The 20,487-nt window shown below is 41.1% G+C and overlaps 2 protein-coding genes across 4 annotated transcripts in view; one reads left to right on the forward strand and one right to left on the reverse strand.

The window, feature by feature from the left end:
* The window catches only part of EVC2 (EvC ciliary complex subunit 2), a 194,199-nt gene extending 179,251 nt beyond the window's left edge, over positions 1–14,948 (reverse strand). The window contains 2 exon segments of the mRNA XM_020992259.2: positions 297–351; positions 14,441–14,948. Of these exon segments, the coding sequence (XP_020847918.1) occupies positions 297–351; positions 14,441–14,776 (391 nt within the window). The 5' untranslated portion in view covers positions 14,777–14,948.
* Positions 14,949–18,120: 3,172 nt separating this feature from the next.
* The window catches only part of EVC (EvC ciliary complex subunit 1), a 135,764-nt gene continuing 133,397 nt past the window's right edge, over positions 18,121–20,487 (forward strand). For all 3 annotated transcript variants that reach the window (XM_020992261.2, XM_020992262.2, XM_020992263.2), the window contains exon 1: positions 18,121–18,650. In XM_020992261.2, the coding sequence (XP_020847920.1) occupies positions 18,468–18,650 (183 nt within the window). In that variant the 5' untranslated portion in view covers positions 18,121–18,467. The remainder of the gene's footprint in view (positions 18,651–20,487) is intronic.

Consider the following 20,487-nt stretch of genomic DNA (forward strand, 5'->3'; position numbering starts at 1 on the left):
TAAAATCTTACCCACTCTTGTAGATGGTATTCAATGCCATCACCTCTGTGAAGTCTTCCCTGATATCCCCTCTAAGAAATAATCCTTCTACTGCAGTAAACTAAGACTGAATCCCAGCCTCCTAACTCCCAATCTAGTGCTCCTTCAACTATTATAAGAATTGAAAAGGGACTAGTAATAAATGTATCTGTAACTAGTAATAAATGGGGAGGTCACAAGAGGAAAATATGGTTAGCAACGTCATTTTTCTTTTAATGATTAAAACAACCAAAAGTATTATCAATATGAAAAGTTACCTGTTATGTTGTGCTGGTAGTTCTCTACATGAGGCAGCTTCTTACAGGAGCAGTCCTAAAGTTTTCAAAAGATAAAAAATAATTAATTAAAAAAATATTATGCTGACAAGAAGTAATTATAAGATGTATTCTTAGATAAGCCATATTTCATTTTCTTTTTATGTTGCTGTTATTCAGTTATTTCTCTTGTGTCCGATTCTTTGTGACTCCATTTGGGTTTTTCTTGGCAAAGATACTGGAGTGGTTTGCCATTTCCTTCTCCAGCTCATTTTATAGATGAGGAAACTGAGGCAAACAGGGTTAAGTGACCTAGGTCACCCAGCTAGTAAGTGTGTAAGGCTGGATTTTAAATCATGAAGATAAGTCTTCTTGACTCTAGGTCTGGCACTCTAACCAATGAACCACCTATCTGCCCATATTTCATTTAGCTTCACTGTAATGTAAAACTTAAATTTCCTACCTATATGTAAAGTGTGGTCTTTTACTGAATCCAAACAAATCTGAAGGCCACACTGAAGGATCTAGAAGACCATACATGGCCTCAAGGCTGCAGGTTTCCCACTCCTGATTTACATCTTTGTATATGTGTGTGTGTGTGTGTGTGTGTGTACACACACACACACACACACACATATACACACACACATATTTTAAGTAAGGCAGTTGGGGTTAAGTGACTTACCAGGGTCACCCAGCTAGTAAGTGTCAAGTGTCTGCTCTGAGACCGGATTTGAACTCAGATCCTCCTGACTCCTGGGCTGGTGCTCTATTCACTGCGCCATCTAGCTGCCCCTTACACTTAATATTCTTGCCAACCATTTTAGCACAAGATTAACAGATATTATATGGGAAGTAAGCATCAGTTGAAATATGTGGAGATACAAAGGCTGGGAAGAAAGAGCATTTAGGAAGGACATTGCTTTTGAATGATCAAAAGGGCTTTCGTGGGCAAGATGGACACTAGCTGTTCAGTTTGGAGTCAGAGGGCACTACTAAGAGTCAGATATCAGATCACTGTATGGGGGAAAGGGGAGGACAATTTTCTAATAATTAAAGTGGTTGAAAAATGGAACAGCCTGGTTCAATCTTCATCATTTGGGATGTTCCAGCAAAACCTCTATGACCATCAGCTATGGATGAGGTAGAGTAATGTCATGCTTCAAGTAACAGGAGGTCCCTTCTTCGCTAAAGAACAAGAATTACAGGAATCAAGCAAAGACTTCTTCAGGCTAATCTCACAAAGGCCTACGTATCTTAGGATGTGTCAGTTCTGCTTACTAGATAGCTAGGCTCTTTTCTAGAAGATAACAAAATAAAACCTATAATGAAGTAGTTGGACATAGCGAAAGGATGCTGGGACAAGGCCTCAGTAGTCAGTTACTATAATCAATGTCAGTCAGCCATCCCTTTTGCAATACTCCTAGTGAGAGGTCATTCAGAAGAAAAACAGCAGTGCCAGGGACTCCACCACCTCCCTAGCCCATTCAACTTCTGGATAGTTCTGATGATTCAGAGGACAGCAAAGTGTCACAGTGGATAGAGTTCGGGGCCTGGATTCAGGATGACTCATCTTCCTGAGTTCAAATCTGGCCCCAAACACTTACTAGCCATGTGACCCTGAGCAAGTCACTTAACTCTCTTTGCCTCAATTTCCTCATTGGTAAAATGAGCTGGAGAAGAAAATGGCAAACCACTCCAGTATCTCTGCCAAGAAAACCTCAAATGGGTTCACAAAAAGTCGGACATGACTGAAAATGACATAAGAACAACAACAATGATTTGGAAGTTTTTCCTGTCAATGAACCAAAAATCCAATTCCAAAATTTCCACTCATTGCTCCAAACTAATTCTATTCTCTAAGGTCAAGGAGAATAAAATGAATCCTTCTTCCACATGGAATCTGTTCAAATACTTGAAAATGACTACAATGTGATTCCTTCCGCCATGTCTTCAGGACAGACATCCCCAATCCTTTCACACAATTGCCAAACCCTCATATTCTTAATCTCCTCACTCTGGAAGAACGATTTTGAGGGCCTTCCCTATTCTAGAGGCCCTCCTCTTGAAAATTCCAGTCTCTTCCATGCCTTTTCTCCAATGCAGAGAATGGAATACAATATCGTGAATGTGGTCTGAGCAGAGCAGAGGACAGAATACCTCATTCCAGACTCCACAGTCCTGTTATCATAAAACCTCTGCTCTAGACCCAGCTCTGATGCTAGTCATTTACTTTACATGTACTTTGTATGGATGTACTCTATATAGGTATTTGTATATGAATGAAAAAAACATATTTGCTAAGTACTGTGTGCTAAGCATTGTGTTAAGTGTTGGGGATATGAATCTAAAAGCCAGATGGCCCCTGTTCTCAAGATGCTCATATTCTAAGTAGTGGATATAATGCATGTAGGAGGGTTCTGCTGTAAGACTGATAGAAAGGACCAGGATGTCCTTAGGACACATAAGCCTAGTGTATGGCATGGTCTATAGATTTTTAAGATAAAGTTTCAAGGTAGATGGTAAGGCCAAGAGATACGAAGAGTGTGCTGGCAGAGCAGATGGAATTTATATGTTAAGGTAAGGTTTTCAAGGTGTCTTCTGCACAACAATCCCTTGAGGTAGAGTCTGCAAACAATAATATTCCCTTTTTACAGATAAGGAAACTGAGTCTTAAGGAGAGGGGCATGATCAGTTATACAACCAATATATCTCAGAGCTAGTACTCAAATCTGGTAAGCTACGATGAAGGCAGAGAGAAGAAAACAGGTAAGTTTCCAGAATGCAGTAAGTACAAGTACAGCTAGCGTTTGTAAAGTATTTTAAGGTTTTTTAAACGTTTTAGAAATATTCTGTCCTTAAAACAACCCTTGGAGATAGGAGCTATTACCCCATTTTATAGATGAGGGCACTGAGGCAGAGAGAAGTTTAGTAATTTGATGAGGGTCACAAAGCTAGAAAGTGTCTGAGGCTGAATTTGAATTCAAGTCTTCCTGACTGGACAGCCAGTGCTACATCCACTGTAACACCTAGCTCTCACACTCCTCTTTTAAACCTTTCCACTATCCTTTGATACTCAAAGTTCTTATCACCTAATCTCAAATCACTTAATCTCAAATCAAATAGCCCAGAGTCATGTTGGCACTAGCTACCTTCACTACAAGAGAGTTCACAACACTTTGTTGGGAAAAGAGACAGAGGGAAGCTTTCCTGGTGGTAAAGCCAGCATCCACAGGATGGAAGAGCAAAAAATGGACTTGACTTTTCACTAGTACTGTGAGTCATACAGACTGTGTAGGTTGTGGGGCCACAGAGGCACATCCTCATGGCAATCCTTTAAGTCAAGGTTGACTGTATAGGTCTCTAGGGAAGGGAGGGGTACAGTAAAGAAAGGTTACTTAACCCTATGGATCTTTAGGCATTCTAGGTAGTACTACAATCAGCAGAGTTATATGGGTCCCTATGGAAAAAACGGTGGGGCAGAAAGTTTTCTTCACAGTCTTTTTGGTGTTTTTTTCTGTTTTGCTTTGGTTTTTTTTTTTGCTAAATAAAATTTATTATCTATTTCATATCTTATTACCTCAAGGGCTTTCAAGAGAAATTAGGGTCCTTTAGGGAGCAGCAAAATGAGCCATATGATGAAGTTCCCAGGGTTTTCCTGATTAGCTGCAAAATCATGAGCAATAAAGATTTTTTTCACGAGAGGCCCCACTCCTAATTGGGCCTGATCCTTATATACTAGAAGGGATCCTCTGATATCAAGACTGCATGTTCACGTTTAGCTTCCTAGCTCCAGGATTACAGTATCATAAATTAATCCTTCAAGAACAGAAAAAAGGAACTGTATATTATATTTCTTAAATAACTAGACTCAATGCTCATTACAAACAACACAACTGGGAGAAGAATATTAATAATGTGATATTGATACTAATAGTGATTTATATTAATAGTGCTCTATGGATTATTAACACTCAAATATTGATAATTCACAATTCTGTAGCACCTTACAATTAGAAAGCTCAACTTCCCCACCTAACAATCTACTGAATTAGGCAGTAAAAGAACTATCCCCATTTTACAGAGGGGGAAACCAAATCTCATAGAATTTAAGCAAATTGCTTGTGCTCACCCAGTTTACAAATGAAGGAGTTGAGACTTGAAGGAGTTGAGACTTGTATATAGATGTTCTGGCCAGAACATCTTTCTGTTACAACAAGCTGCCTGAGACACTGGCTCAGATCATAAACAGATTAGTCTCAGATACATCCGAGATGTTTACAGAATAATAATAACAAAAACATGAAACGCTTAACGCCTTAATCACTTAGTTTTCAAAGCACCATCTTACATTGCTGTGAATTGGGTATGACTAGTATGACTCTTCTTACTATACCATGTTTCTTCTTCTAAAAGCTAAGTTGCTCATGATGGATGAGAGGGTGACATTATCTCCACGTGGCTTTGTGATCTATCCCATCCATTCATATTAGTTTCATTTAGAAAAGGATATTCACACACACAGACACATAATGTTTTCACATGCAAAAGGATAGAAGAATCATAGAAAGACTTGTCAATCTCTACAGGAAAAACAGACTATTAATATTAATTTAATTTTGATTAAATTTCATTTTAATTAATTAAAATATTCAAGACATCTTTCAAAGACACAAATGACAAACAGTTCATAACTTTGATCTGGCTAGTGGTGCTTCCTTCAAATGGGCATCAGTACCACCACCACCATCATCATAATAGCTAACATACGTTGTTTTTAGGTATTCCATGCATTAGTATCTCTTCAGCAGGTTGGTAGAGAAGGGGAAAGAAGTAAAATAAGAGTTTTACTTCAAGTGCTGTTCAGGCTATTTGACCTTGGTCAAATTATCTCACCTATCCAGTTGACTCAATTTCCTCATCTGTAAAGTAAGGCAATTTGACTAGATGTTTTTTAAGCTTCCTTCTAGCTCTCACATACTGTGTTCTAAGGCTCTACCCACTTAGCTCTTAAAGTTAATGAACATTTGAAAAACACTTAACATTATCTTATACAAAGATATAAATTGGGGAAACAAATATAATATATATAAACGGTTAAGGGGTTGATCAGGGTAGTTGTCTTTGTCCTCTTGACAAGAACTGAGTGAACGTGTCTATATTATATTAAAAGAGATATTCTCCTTAAAGTCCCAGGGAAAATTAATCCTGTAAATTAATCATGTTATTTGGTGAGCTTATAAAACAAGTATAAGATGGTTCCAAGTCTTTTTCCTGGAATTTCTAAAAGCACTCGTCCCTAAAGAAAATGAAAAGGTGCTTTGACATTTATAAAAAAGGCAAAAGACAATCTGCCGATCAGAGGCAATATATTATAGAGTAAAGGTTATTGGAAATCGGGCTTCGAAAGACTTGGATTTGAATCCCAGTAAAAGACTGGATGTATGACCATAGGTGTCATCAGTCTCTTAGAGCCTCAGTTTCTTCATATGTAAATGGGAATAATAATGCATGTGCTACTTATATCTTCTGAGTCACTGTAAGGAAAGCATTTTGCAAATCTTAAAATACAATGCCTGGCACATAGTAGGTTCTAAATAAATATTTATTGACTGACTACTATGTAAATGTGAGTTATTATTACTATTCCCTGCATGTCTTTCCTCTAACCAGCCCCTAAAAACCATGATTATGCAGCACATTATTATTCAATTATATTTAAGCAGTAACCTTTTTTCTCCTAGGACATCAACTACAAAATCTTCAGTTCAATGGATCTGGTACAGCTCAGGCATTGCCATGGAAACTAGCTGATGTCTAGCATGAGATTTTATATCCACTATGGGGGCAAAGAAACAGGAGCTAGGGTGAGGAAGAGAAGAAGCTTTCATATTATACAAAAGGGAAGAAAAAAGGAGAATTCTGAACGATGCAGACACACTGATTACAACTACATACTGTGTGTAATTAAAAGGACCAGAAAATGAACAGTTTATTATTTTTGTTAGCGGTAGTCTTTGTATTTATATGTTTAGGAAATAGGGAGACAGGAACAGACAGAGAGAGAAAGAAAGAGAGACAGACAGACAGAGACAGGGGAGAGACAGACAGACAGAGACAGAGAGAGACGCAGAGACAGAGAGAAACAGAGAGAGAGAGAGACAGAGAGATGCAGTGACAGAGAGAAACAGAGAGACAGAGACAGAGGGACAGAGAAACAGACAGAGACAGAGACAGAGAGAAAAAGAGATTTTTGTCAGCAATTGTCTTTATATTCATGTTTAAGAAACAGGAAGACAGACAAAGAGACAGACAGACAGAGACAGTCAGACAGAAACACAAAGAGAGATACACACAGAGGAATTTCAATGTAACACTTTAAAGCACAGCAGACCAAAATCACAACTCAAGGCATTCTTACTCGTATGAACTTGAGCAGGTCCCTTCAGTTCTTTGATCTGCAATATGAGGGGGTTATACTAGATAGCCTCTGAGGTTACTTCTAGCTCTGGTCCTATGACTTACGAGTCTTTGAAATATAGGACTTCCTCTATTCCTAACCAAATTAAAAGAACCTCTCTTGCTGCATTATTAAAGGCTGAACTTCTTTTGTTTTATTTAGTTATGCCTGCAAAATCTGTTTGGAGACAAATCAACAGTAAAAGGAAAAAGTACCTCAAAGTTCTAATGTTCAATTCTGTTCTATGTTCTAAGATTTTTTTTCATCTCAGCCATTCTATGTTATAGGCTCCCTTACAATGCAAATATTCTCGGTTTTGTGTTTAAAGCTCCCTCCATCCCTGACTTTCTAATCTCTCAGATCATGTTATTATGTAAAATGCTTTTCTATACTCCCAAATTTTGCAATTCTTGTTGTCAAAAATCAGCAGATGCTGTAATAAGTTTGGAGTTCACAGCATTACTGGTGAGAAAATAGGAACATCACAAGTGCCAAAAGGGAATTTGGAGGATTTCAGGAGGAAAGGGCTGAACAAAGTTACTGTTGCACTCAAAAGAGCAAATATGTCTAGCTAAAAGAACATGAAAGCACTGATAGGTACAAAATTATATTATCTTAGTTTCCAAATGACTGAATGCCATTTTAAGTTTTCCAGACAAAAACGGCCTATTTATCCTTTGGTGACTACATCCCCATAACAGCAAACAATCTAATAATAACTGATATTTCTGTATTGCTTTTCCCATTACCTGGTGAGTTAGGTGGTATTATTATCCCCATTTCATAAATGAATAAACTGAGACTCAGGCATATGACATAAGGATCCCTAGGTCATGTAAACAGTAAAGTGGAGCCAAAGTTTAACCACATCTTCTGACACAGCCTGTAACTCTTTGGACTTTGCTGCCTGCAATAAAGGAGACTTTTTTCTGCCGTTATCCTTCCTGACATCTACAGCTTTTGACACTAACCATTCCCTTCCAACCGCAGACTCTTTCCTCTGTGAGTTTTTGTCACCCTGCCCTGTCTTGGTTCTCCTCCTGCCTGAATGATCCTTTTCAGCCCCTTTTCTTGGCTCACCATTTATCCTATATCACCTAATCCTGGGTGTCCCAGGTAAGGCTCTGTCCTATGTCCTCTTCTCTGCCCTCTTTAAACCTTTGGATTTCAGGTCCCGAGGAGGCAATAATTACCCCTATGAAGATGGCTCCCAAATCTATGTATGCAGCCCTCATCTCTCTTATGAGCTCCATTCCTCCATTATCAGCTGACTGCCAGACATCCCCCAAATATGAGAAAGGCATCTCAAACACAGTGTGTTGAAAACTGAGCCTGTTGTCTGTAACCCACCTCACACACACCCCTCCACCTCTCTTCTAACTTGCTTATTTCTGTCAAGAGCATCGCCAGGCTTCCAGACATCCATTGTCACCCTCACTATAGCAGACACTTAATAAATGCTTGTTAATGAACAAATGAATGACTGAATCACTCTTCACTCTCCCTCAAACATCTGTCAAGACTTCTGGGTTCCACCTCCCTGAAATCCCTCTTATCTGTCTCCCTCAACCTCCACCCACTTACATAAGCCACCACCCTAGCTGAGACCATCTTTATTTCTTGCCTGGGCTATTGCAATCTCTGCTTAATTGTTCTTTGTCTTACTGTTTTTGCCCCCTGTAATCCATCCGCCACATAGCTGTCAAACTGAGATGACCATGTCACCAGGTTTGACCACATCACTCCCATGCTCAAGAAGCTCTGGTTGCTTCCTATTGTCCTTTGGATAAAATACAAAGTCTTTTGTGTTAAGGCACTAGGTTGTTTAGTGGTTAGATCATTGGGCCTGTAGTCAGGAAGACCAGAGTTCAAATATCACCTCAGATGCCTATATCTAGGTGACCCTGGGCAAGTCACTTAATTTCTGTTTACCTCAATTTCTTCATCTGTAAAATGAGGGTAATAATAATAATAATACTAATAGCACCTACCTCCCAGGATTATTGTGAGGATCAGATGAGAAGATAATAGTAAAGCATTTAGCACAGTGCCTGGCACAAAGTAAGCATTATATAAATGTTAGCTATTATTATTGTTTAACACTTATTCACTCTCTGTCTCCAACCAATCTTCTTAGATTGATTTTATTTTATTTCCCTTCATGCCCTGTATGTTTCAGCCAGACTAGTCTACTTTTTGTGTCCTATATGTGACATCCCGTGTCTGGGTCTTTGTCCAAGCTGTCTCCCATGACTGGAATGATCTCTTTTCTCACCTCTGCCTCTGAATTCCCGGATCCTTTCTCGGCACTTCTTAAACTCTGAGTCTCGACCCCAGGTCATGAAAAATGTAGCAACAGTAAAAGGTTTATAAACGTGCAAGACCAAAACTGAATTCAAAATCAAATGCGTAATGAATCCGGGGTGTTTCGGCAGTGCTTGGCCATGAGGCATAGAGTAACTTCACTGCAGCCTTGGTTCTGAACACAAAGCACGTACACTTTGCACCATGCATGCCCTCGGGCCACACAATGCCAATGCTGCCTAAACACAAAAAGGGGTTCTGAGTGGAAAAAGCCTAAGAAGCCCAGGTTTAGATCAAGGGCCACCAAGACTTTTTTTTTCTTTAATAATTAGTGCTCTCCCAAATTAATTTGTAATTACTTTGTATATATTGTGCATGTATTTATAGATGTACCTGATGTTGAATGTAAATAGAATGCAAAGTCTTTGATGAGACGAGCAAGGTTTTCTTGTCACTGTTCTTGTCTTCGCAATCTGATGAACAGTGCTCAGCACACATCTATTTGAAGATCCCTCAGGGCCTTCACCCACTCCATACCCCTCAGAGGGAACACTCTCTCATCTTTCCCCCTAACCAAAGAGGACTATCTCTGACCCACCTTTTAGATTTCTAAAGCTGGAAAAGCCCTTTGAAGCCAATTATCCCAACCTCTAACCTAATGAAAGAACATAAAATCATCCCTAACAGGTGATCAACTATCATCTACTTAAACAGTTCCAATAAGAGAGAGCTCACTACTTCATCAGGAATCTTATTACTCGACTTCTAGAGAGAGGCAGCTAGGTGGCACAGTGGGTACAGTGCTGGACCTGGTGGTCAGGAAGACCTGAATTCAAATCTTACCTCAGCTGTTTAATAGATGTATGAGCCTGGGCAAGTTACTGAACCTCTGTCTGCCTCAGTGTCCTCATCTGTAAAACAGGGATGATAATAGCAGCTACCTCCCAGGGTTATTGTAAGGATCAAATGAGAAAACATTTATGATAAATCTTAAAACACTATGTAAATGCTAGCTCCTGCTGCTGCTTCTACTGGCCAGTGGTCATTATCACAAGGTTCTTCTTCATCTTGAACTGAAATCTACACCAGCTGTTCTAACTTTTGTCCTCGAGTTTCAAAGGAAAAGGTGACTTCTTGGAGAAGCTATGATGGCAGCCATCACCCCCTAGCTTCGTCTTCTACTTGTGTTGTGCAGCCCACCACAGAAAACGTACTAGCTATGGGACCCTGAGTAATTCACTGAGCCTTTCTTAGCATCAGTTCTTCATATGACCGATGACCACTAGAGCTGGCCTCTATGGTCCATTTCAGCTCTAAATCCAGGAATCTATGGTCTCCTCCTGTGCCTTCCACAGTGACACTGGCCCATCTTTCTACTGGGCCCTTGTAGTCTGTACCACACAATCAAACACTCTTTTTCTTTCATTTCATGTGTATCTGGCATGAGTCTTAAATAAATACAACATGTCTAAGCCAGAAGGAATTTTATTACACACTTTTGGGTTGGATTACCTAGTCCATTCTTTGATTCTATGAACATAGGCTATCAGAGCTCGTAGGCCCTTGGAATGCAACAATGTAGAATACTGGGGGCTGGGAGGAAATGTAAATGTAGAATGTTAGAACTAAAAGCAATCAAAGAAATTCGGTAATCTAGGTGGCACAGGGCAGCTAGGTGGTGCAGTGGACAGAATGCAGGGCCTGGAGTCAGGAGGATCTGAGTTCAAATCTGGCCTTGGACGCTTATTAGCTGTGTAACCCTGGGCAAGTCACTTAACCCTTTTTGCCTCCATTTCCTCATCTGTAAAATGAGCTGGAGAAGGAAATGGCAAACCACTCTAGTATCTCTGCCAAGAAAACCCAAATGTAGTCATGAAGAGCTGGGAATGACTAATCAGCTAAACACCATTGATGATTCACTATTTGTGCAGAAAATGAAGCTGAAAAATACTAAGACAAGTGACATCAGAAGTCTCAGTAAACTGGTGACAGAGGCAGGACTACGAGCCGATTGTCCTCACTCCCTGACAGTTAATTTTTCCACTGTCATGAGACACTATGCTGCCGTGTTGGTCAGTCGTTTTTCAGTCACGTTCTACTCTTCGTAACACCATTTGGGGTTTTATTGGCAAGGATACCGGCGTGGTTTGCCACCTCCTTCTCCAGATCATTTTACAAGTGAGGAAACTGAGGCAAACAGGGTTAAGTACTTTGCCCAAGGTCACACAGCTAGCAAGTGTCTGAGGCCACATTTGAACTCAGGTCTTCTTGATTCCAGGCCCAGTGCTTTATCCACTGAAATAGTAGTAACTAGGTGGCACAGTGTCTGAGTGCAGGATTTGAATCCAGATCTTGCAGATTCCCAGTACGTCTTTCTACTTATTATTCCATGCCTGTCAGAAAAACTGAAGTTTTGTGCTGGTTCCTACATTTAATACCAATGTGACAGCAGGAAAATAATTTAATCTCTTTGAAATCCAATTTATTCATCTGTAAAGGGGAGAGAAATACTCTATTGTGTAGCTCATGTGGTTTTTGTGAGAAAGAAGTTCTGTAAAACTTGTCAGAAGTCTTGAACACAGGTCTTTCTGATTCTGAGGCCAGCCACACCACTCTCATTGACATTTATACAGTGATTTTAGTAAATGCTCATTTAATTGTTTACATGTTACAGATATGTGAGTTACTGTAATTGATAATATTCCCACTCCATCATACACTTGTCAACTTCTTGAGAGTAGAAAATGTGTTTCCAGCTTCCCTTTTTCACAGTACAGCATATAATAGGCACTCAATAAATGTTCATGTTTGACTTCTACGATGCCAGCCTATTCATCAATGATCAAAGATCAACTAGGAATAATCCAGACCTGGTCCAAATACCTGGGCCTTCATCCTCATCCCACAGGGTCACTCACTAACTCAGTTACTCAATAACTCATTTTTTTCTCTGCCCACCAAGAATGAAACTTAGGCAGTATTATATTGTGAGTATGTATATTTCATAATCTAACCACAAAATCTCAGCGCGGGCAGGCACCTCATGGGCCATCTAGACCAATCAATTCATAAGTGGGGAATCTCTATGACAATGACAAGTAGTCGCTCACCCTCCATTAGAACATCTATGTTGTTGTTCAGTTATTTGGTCATGTCCAACTCTTCATGACCCCATGGACCATGGCATGCCTGGACTTTCTATCCTCTGCTATCTCTTGAAATCTGTCCATATTCATGCTTATTGTTTCCATACACTATGTATCCATCTCACCCTCTACCATCCCCTTTTCCTTTTGTCTTCAATCTTTCTCAGCATTAGGGTCTTTTTCAATGAGTACCGACTTCTCAACGTGGCCCAAGTACTTAAGCTTCAGCTTCAGTATTTCGCTTTCTAATGAATAACTTAAACTAATTTCTTTAAGTGTTGACTGATGTGATCTCCTTGCTGTCCAAGGGACTCTCAAAAGTCTTCTTTAGCAAAAAAAAAAAAAATCTTCGGATTAGCACCACAATTCGAAAGTGTCATTTCAAGTATAGCAATAGGAAATTCACTACTTCCATAGAATCTATTTCTCAAAATAGCTCTAATTGCAAATACTAAAAAATTCGTGTCTTATATTTGTGAAATAAAGCGGCATAGTATAAGCTTTGGAACTGATTCTAAGAATTACTTTCAAGTTCTGACTCTAATATCTCCTACCTGACAAGCTGGACAAACTGCTTTACTTCTATTAGCCATAGGTTCTTTATCTGCAAAAAGGGGAGAATGATGGCACTATCTAAGTTACAAGGGTATTGTGAGAATGGAATGAGGTAAAGTTTTGGGAAAAAAAACACTTTGTGAACAATTAAATGAGCATTTACTAAAAGTACTGTATAAACACAGCAAGGAGAGGCTGTCTGGTGTGAATGGCCTCAGAATTAGAAAGACCTGGGTTCAAGACTTCCCTCCTACAAATGACTGGCTGCATGACCCTGGGGCATATCACTTCTTTCAATCTCTCAGTTACCTCTCTAGGAGTATAAGTTGATTAGAAGGTGCTGACCCATATTGGTACAGAAAGTATATCATTGTGAGCTGTCTACAACAGAGACGTCAAGCTCACCACCAACCAGGAGCAAGTGGCCTCGAGTACATCCAAAGAAATTTAATGTAGTTGGAAAACACTGAACAAAATGAGTAAAAATACAATACAACATAATGTCAATTTGTGATTTTCTAAGTCAATATGTGGTCTATAGGGATTTGTTTCTATCTGAGTTTTACATCACTGATTTATGCTGATGAAATCACAAGTCAGAAAGAAAGAGAGAGAAAAAAGAAAGAAGGAAGAAAGAAAGAAAGAAAGAAAGAAAGAAAGAAAGAAAGAAAGAGAAAAAGAAAGGAAGGAAAGAAGAAAGGAAGAAAAAGAAAGGAAGAAAAGAAAGAAAGAAAGAAAGAAAGAAAGAAAGAAAGAAAGAAAGAAAGAAAGAGAAAGAAAGGAAGAAAGGAAAGAGGGAGGACAGACCATGGGGCAGTAGGATAGAGCCAGGAAGTCATGGGTTCAAGTCCTTCCTTTGAACATGCTAACTGTGGGACTCCAGGGAAAGTCACTCAACCACTCAGTCTCCCAGACAACTCTCTAAGACAATAAATTAGGTAAAATGGTGCCAATCTGCATGTCTAGTGGATAATCCTTTACCAGGAATTCCCAGTCCTGATGCAATCATAATCCTAGATCAACACAAAATAAAAAGAATCAACTGGAAGATTACATAGATATATAGACAGACAAGTAGATATAAATATGTACATATAAATGTAATCTATTATTAGTATGATAGGTTTTAGAGATGGGAAAGAAAAAACCCTAAATAGCAACTAGCTCAATCCCTCAGAGAAGCAAAATAATTTATCTCTACTCACAAAAAAAAAAAGTAACTCACATTTACACATATGTCTTTAAGGTTTCCAAAGTTCTTTCTTCATAACATCCTGGCTAGGTGGATTGTAAGAGTATTATTACTCACCTTTTGGAGCGATTTGTTCAGTTATGCAAGTGCCAAGTGTTGGGATCTAAACACTCCCAAATCACTGCTCCTCCGTCTACAACCGTAGTCACTGAAAGTTAGCTCTGGAAGAGGTCTTTGAAGATCTCTTCTAGCCCTTTTGTTTTTATAGCTAAGGATTTGTAAATGATACACTTACTATGGACAGAATGCATGATAAGCACCGGCCTCACAAACAACAGGACCTGAGCACTGTTACAAGCTTGCCCCAGGTCATTCTTAGAGAATACACTAAATCGGCGCATGAAATGGGGGGGAAAATAGGACTTTTAAATAAACTGAGGCAGAAGTCTCAATACTGTGGCTGTTTCCTCTAGGGTGTTGGTAGCCTTACCTGATCTTCCAAAGGAGCTCCTTCCAAGAGACCCTGGAAAAGAGCTGAGGGTTCTTCCAGGGGATGACATCCGTCTGCATGGTGCGAAGCCTTCGATGAGACGAAAGGCGGGCTAAAGTATCCGAGGACGGACAGATTGCTACCGAGCTCCCAGCCATCGCTTCTACAGAACAAACCTGAGTTTTCCAAAGGGGCTGCAATCCCGATCTTGGGCACAGCACTTTCCAGGAAGTGGGGGGGAGCCTGCGAGGCCCGGGCAGGCAGCTGCAAAACTAAAGAAACAGCGACCAAGTTTGTAGCCCACGGCCAACTCCGGGTAGGGAGGCAGAGCCTCATTATGTCCCAGCCCTGGAGTGGTGTGGCCCCTGGGAAGAGGCATGGGCTAGATATCTCTCCATGGAGCAGATGGGGAAAGAATTCCGAAGTTTCCAGGGAACAGATGAGTGGGAGAGTTTGTTACCCTGGACTAAAGCCCTCCCTTGCTACTGAGCATGCTCAGTCCCTTTGCAGGGAGGGTAAACTTTGAAAGAACATACTGCTTCTGCTAGTTTTCCGTGAGAAAGGGAAGGGAGGAAGCAGGGACACTGACAGGAGGAAAAATGTCAAGTGCTTCCACCTAGCTGGAAAGGACCACAGAACACAGAAGTCCAGGCTGTAAGGGAACTCGGAGATGGTTTAGTCCAGGTCCTGTGTTTCACAGACAAGACTGAGATGCTAGGGCGCATAACTGGTAAGTCAGGGAGCCATCCTCAGAGGCCAAATCCAGGGTTCTTTCCACTCTACTGCGGTGAATTGGCAGGAGCCTCGAAGTTCCAGCTTGACGTGCTGGAAAGAGCCCTAGATTGAGAAGACATGAGTCAGATCCCAACACATTATGTTACTTTAGGCAAATTTAGTGTCTCATCTTTAACACGAGGGAGTTGAACTAATAATCTCTAGAGGTCTTTCGAAGTACCATGATCTTATTTTATAAACAAGAAAATTGAGGTCCAAGTTGGAGAATTGACATAATCAAGATCACAAAATGATAGAGGAAATTTTCTCATCTGAGTGCCTCATGCAAATGAAATCAGCTTCAAGTCCATTTGTGAGATCTGGAGAGAGTCACAAAATCTCCTTGGGCCTCAGCCTCTTCATCTGTAAAATTGTGTATCCTAATTCCTACCCTGCCTTATAAAAATTAAATGATAATAAACTCAAAATGCCACTGCACTAAATAGTGAGAAAATTAACTAATCCTACAAAGCAGTGAAAAGACAAATACCATAAAGGGTTACAAACAAATGGCAGCTGCAGGGTTTCCTATCAATTTAAAGGGAATGATGATCTCTGATTTCCAGGTCCTTGTTTCTTTCACCACAGAGAAAATGCATTCATAGAATCACAGCATCTCAGAATTGAAAAATACCTCAGAAACCATCTAGTCCAGGGCTGTGGCCTCAAGGCCGCATGTGGTCTTCTAGATCCTTGGGGGTGGCTTTTGACTGAGTTCTAGTTGCACATAACAAATCCTTTTATTAAGGGGACTTGTTCTGTGAAGTTTGGATTCATTCAAAGGGCTGCACTTGAGGACCTAGAGGACCACATGTGGTCTCAAGGCTGAAGGTTCCCCAGCCCTGATCTAGTCCAATGCAGTGCTGAGCAGGCATCTCTGACATGTGTTCATCTAGCTTCTATTTGAAGACCTCTAGTGATAGGAAAGACAAGTAGGTAGCATAGTGGGTAGAATGTCAGGAAGACTCATCTCCCTGAGTTCAAATCCAACCTCAGAAACTTACTGGCTGTTTGACCTGGGGCAAGTCACTTAACCTCAGTTTCCTCAGTTTCCTCATCTGTAAAATAAGCTAGAGAAAGAAATGGCAACCCACTCCAGTATCTTTGCCAAGAAAACTCCAAATGGGGTCATGAAGAGGTAGACACAACTGAACAACAGCAGATTACAATGATAGAAAACTCACAAACGGAGGCATCTCAGTTCACTGATCATTTAATTCTCCTGATACCACACCTAACTGTGCATTTGTCCTTACCCCCATTATATTGTGTTGTTCCTTGAGAACAGGCTTACCTTAGATCATATCAGTCTTTGCATCCTCAGCACACCCCTCTGCATGGAAGACTAAGGATAGAGATAGTTACTGGACCTATGATTTCAGTGATGTAGGGAACTCCCAGGTGAAAAAAACCCTTCTATCAATGCTGGACAAAATCTCTTCCACTTAGAGGATTGTCTGGGAAATCGCAGGGGCAAGTGACTTGACCAGGGTTGCACAACCAGGATGTGTCAGAGGACGGATTTGAATCCAGGTCTTCTTGGCTCTTCAGCTACTCTGTTACACTGAAGAATAGGAATCTAAAAATTATTTGTTGAATTTCCAGTGTCTCTGACTGAAGCAAAGAGAAAAAAAAACTGGTGAAACTTAAATATTGCTCCATTCCCTCTCCTACTTAAGTTCCCACTCTTCAGAGGGAAGATGCTCTGGTCCCCAGCTCATGCATTTCATCCTCTTAAGGAGCCCAGATCCCTATATTAGACAAATAAAGGCCTATTGGATTGGACCTGTAACCTCCCCTATTGCCTCTTACTCCCTGTTGTCAATCTTGAATCATGACTAGGCCAAGAGCTGGTCCTCAGTAGGTCAGAGATTTCCTTATGCTAACCCTCACTTTATGGCCTGGAAATTGTCTTGTCACCAATGCAACCAGAGCCTGCCTAGAGGGCAGGCAAATCAGAAGAATTGATCAGTAATAGGAGTGGCCTAGAAATAGTGGGGAAAATCCTAAATTTATGATCAAAAGACCTAGTTTCAAGTCCTATGTTTCCAAAATACTAGTTGTATTCAACCTCTCTGGCCTTCAGTTTCCTCCTCCATGAAATGAGAATTGGCCTACACAGTCTCCAAGATTCTTTGTAGATCTCATTCTTATTCTTTCAGTCTTCTCCGGTATGAATTTAAAGGGAACAGAAAGATAAGAAGAAGAAATCAAGAGGGAGATGTTACCATTATCTTCTGCCTACAAATCCCACCAAGTTTATACTTCATCCTGCTCTCTCCAGTTCTGGCATTATCTAGAGCAGGGGAGGGGAACCTTCAGCCTGGAGGCCACATGTGGCCCTCTAGGTCCTCAAGTGAGGCTGGAGTACTCTAGCTTTGAGGACCTAGAGAGCTACATGTGACCTTGAGGCTGCAGGTTCCTAACCCTTGTTCTAGAGACTGCATTGCATGCTCTACCTCTGACCATCTTCTTTCTATCTTGCCTGTCAGACCCAGCTTCTCAGGTTCACTCTGCTCTGAGTCTCATGGTCATACGATTTAGAGCTAGAGGGAACCTTAGGGATCCTCCAATTCAACTCCCTTGTTTTACAAAAAAGGAAACTGAGTCCCAGGGAGACAAAGTGATTTTTCGGAGGCCACACACAGTAGCAAGTTGCAGAAACCGTTTCTAAAACCAAGGCCCCTTAATGCTAAGTCAAGTACGCTTTCACACATGATTTGAATCTTAGATCCCGGTTCCCTTTAGCTCTGAGCCCTTCAAATTACTTCTAAATGCTTACAGAAAATGCTTTTGGGAGTTGGAACTGGGCATGCTCAGTAGGACAGGATTTTGGTTACAAAAGGGTCTGCTATGTAGCCTGTACTGGCTCCTCCCTCTCCCAGCCCAGAGGGAGGGAAAGAGGGGGTGGAGGGAAGGGGTGGAGGATGAGTCAAGCAGGAAAGTATGCTGGGGTCTGTGTGAGCAGAGGCACCGTTCTCCTCAGGCCTGGAGAGTGCCCTAGGACAGCCGTTCACTCTCCTCTTTTAGACAAAGCTGCCCAGGGCTTTGAGAGTTCCAGGGAGTAAAGGCTGGAGGGATGGAAACCAGACAGAAGTGGCCAATCCTGGCCTGGGCTACTCCCTTTGTGCAAGTCAGGCGGGCTCCTCTCTGAAAAGTTGCAAACAAGTCCTCTTGTGCAGGAGGGGAAAGAACTGGAGAGCGGGAGAAGGAAGGGGGAGGGCCGTGATTGATTCTCCCTGGAAGTTCGCTCATGGCCCAGGCTGACCTGCTACCGGGCACTTGCCTCCAGGACATCCAGTTGCAGTTCCGGACAGAGTCCCTGCAGGTGGTCCCTTCTCTCTTGGCTCCAGCAGTGACACTGGGGGTGGCCTTGGGCATCAGCTGCGCAGTTTTGCTTTGTGTCTACGTGATCAAGCCTCTGCTTCAGAAAAAGGTAGGTCTTCCCCTCTAAGACAACTTGTAACATTCTTCCCATCTCCGGCCCCCTCCCCATTCGAACTTGTGACCGTTCAAGCAAGGGCCACTCTCCCCGTGCGGAGACCCCCTCTACCAATGCAGATCTGTACCTTAGAGCTTCCTAGAGTTACTTGGGGCACGTAACTTAACTGGCTTGCTTAGTCACATAAGTAGTGTCTTTCAGGGCAGTGTTTGAACTGATGTCTTCCGGGTTCCTATTCCAATATACAATATTTTCTCAATTTTGGTAGTGATGTCAAAATGCCCTTCCCTGGCCCTGGTATCAAGAAGGAGTGAACAAAATATACTATTGTTATACGTCCTAGACCTAGAGCACAAAGAAAATTAGATCTGGAAGTCACCTTTTATATAATCTAGTTCAAACCCTTGATTTTATTAATGAGATAGTTGACACTAGCAAAGGAAAGAGGTAGTGGCTTATAGTGGAAAGAACACTTTGATTTGGAGCCAAAGTACCTGAGTTCAAATCTATATTCCTCTGCTCGTATCCAGTGTGACATTAGGGATCATCCATTTGGACCTTTAAGGTACCTTAGAGATCATGATTTTTAGCCTCTTCCTTCTATAGATACAGAAACGGAGTCCTAAGTCCTCTGGCTGGAAATCCAGTGCCCTATCTACTATACCTGACTGCCCTCCTCTCTGAAGACTTCACTTTCCTCCTCTATAAAATGAAAGCTATGGACCAGACAGATGATCTCCTAAATTCTCTGCCAGCTCTGATAATAACTGGCTTTTATAGGTATAGTACTTTAAGTCTGCAGAGCCTATAACATACTTCATCTCATTTGAGCCATTTTAAGGACCCAGTGAAGTGAATACAGAGGTTTTCCCCATTTTACAGATGAGGCAATTGAGAGTTAGAATAAGTTTCTTGCCCATAGGTATATCACAGGCAGAACTCAAGCTCACTTTTCTGCTAACCTTGAGTTACACTACTCTAGTCTAACTCCCAGCTCTTTGAGCCCATCAAAGTGACTAGCTTTTTTTTTAAGGCAATTGGGGTTAAGTGACTTGCCCAGGGTCACACAGCTAGTAAGTGTCTGAGGCTGGATTTGAATTCATGTCCTTCTGACTCTATGCTGCCAGTAGCCAACTCTTTAGTGTCATACTCAAGGAATAGAAACACAATCCCCTAATTCTTAGCCCTTTGTTATTTCCAATTCATTCCAATCCAATTCCAATTGTTATTCCATATCCTCAGTGTTGTGGGAGTAAATATTTAACAACTGGCTCAGTGAGCCAGACACACTTTTAAGTTTAATCTTGTTGTTCCATTGTTTCAGTTGTGTCTGACTCTTCTTGACCCATTTTTCTTGGTAAAAATCCTGGAGTGGGTTGCCATTTCCATCTTCAGCACATTTTACAGATGAGTAAATTGAGGCAAACAGGGTTAAGCGGCTTGCCCAGGGTGACACAGCTAGTAAGTGTCTGAGGCCGGATTTGAACTCATGAAGAGAAGTCTTCCTGACTCCAGATCCAGTGCTCTCTCTCCATTGCATCACCTACTGCCCCAAGTTTAATCTTCAGTATTACCATTTTCTCCATCACTAAGTCAAAACAATTAACAAAATAAATCAAGCCCTGATTTGTAGCTTGCCTATTTCCAAGGAATAAATGCCCACACAGAAGTTTAACAGTCAGCATGAGCCAGTCCAGGCTGGCTCTGGCATACATGGTTATCTTGAGTTTCAGAAAATGTGTATCTGGAGATAGCAACTCCCAAACCTCTCCTTGGTCTTCCCACCTTCTTAAGGCATTGTTCCATCTCTCTCCATTTTTTTTTAATTTTT

The sequence above is a fragment of the Phascolarctos cinereus genome, unplaced genomic scaffold (genome assembly GCF_003287225.1).
Source record: "Phascolarctos cinereus isolate Bilbo 61053 unplaced genomic scaffold, phaCin_HiC Scaffold_9;HRSCAF=440, whole genome shotgun sequence".
NCBI lineage: Eukaryota > Metazoa > Chordata > Mammalia > Diprotodontia > Phascolarctidae > Phascolarctos > Phascolarctos cinereus.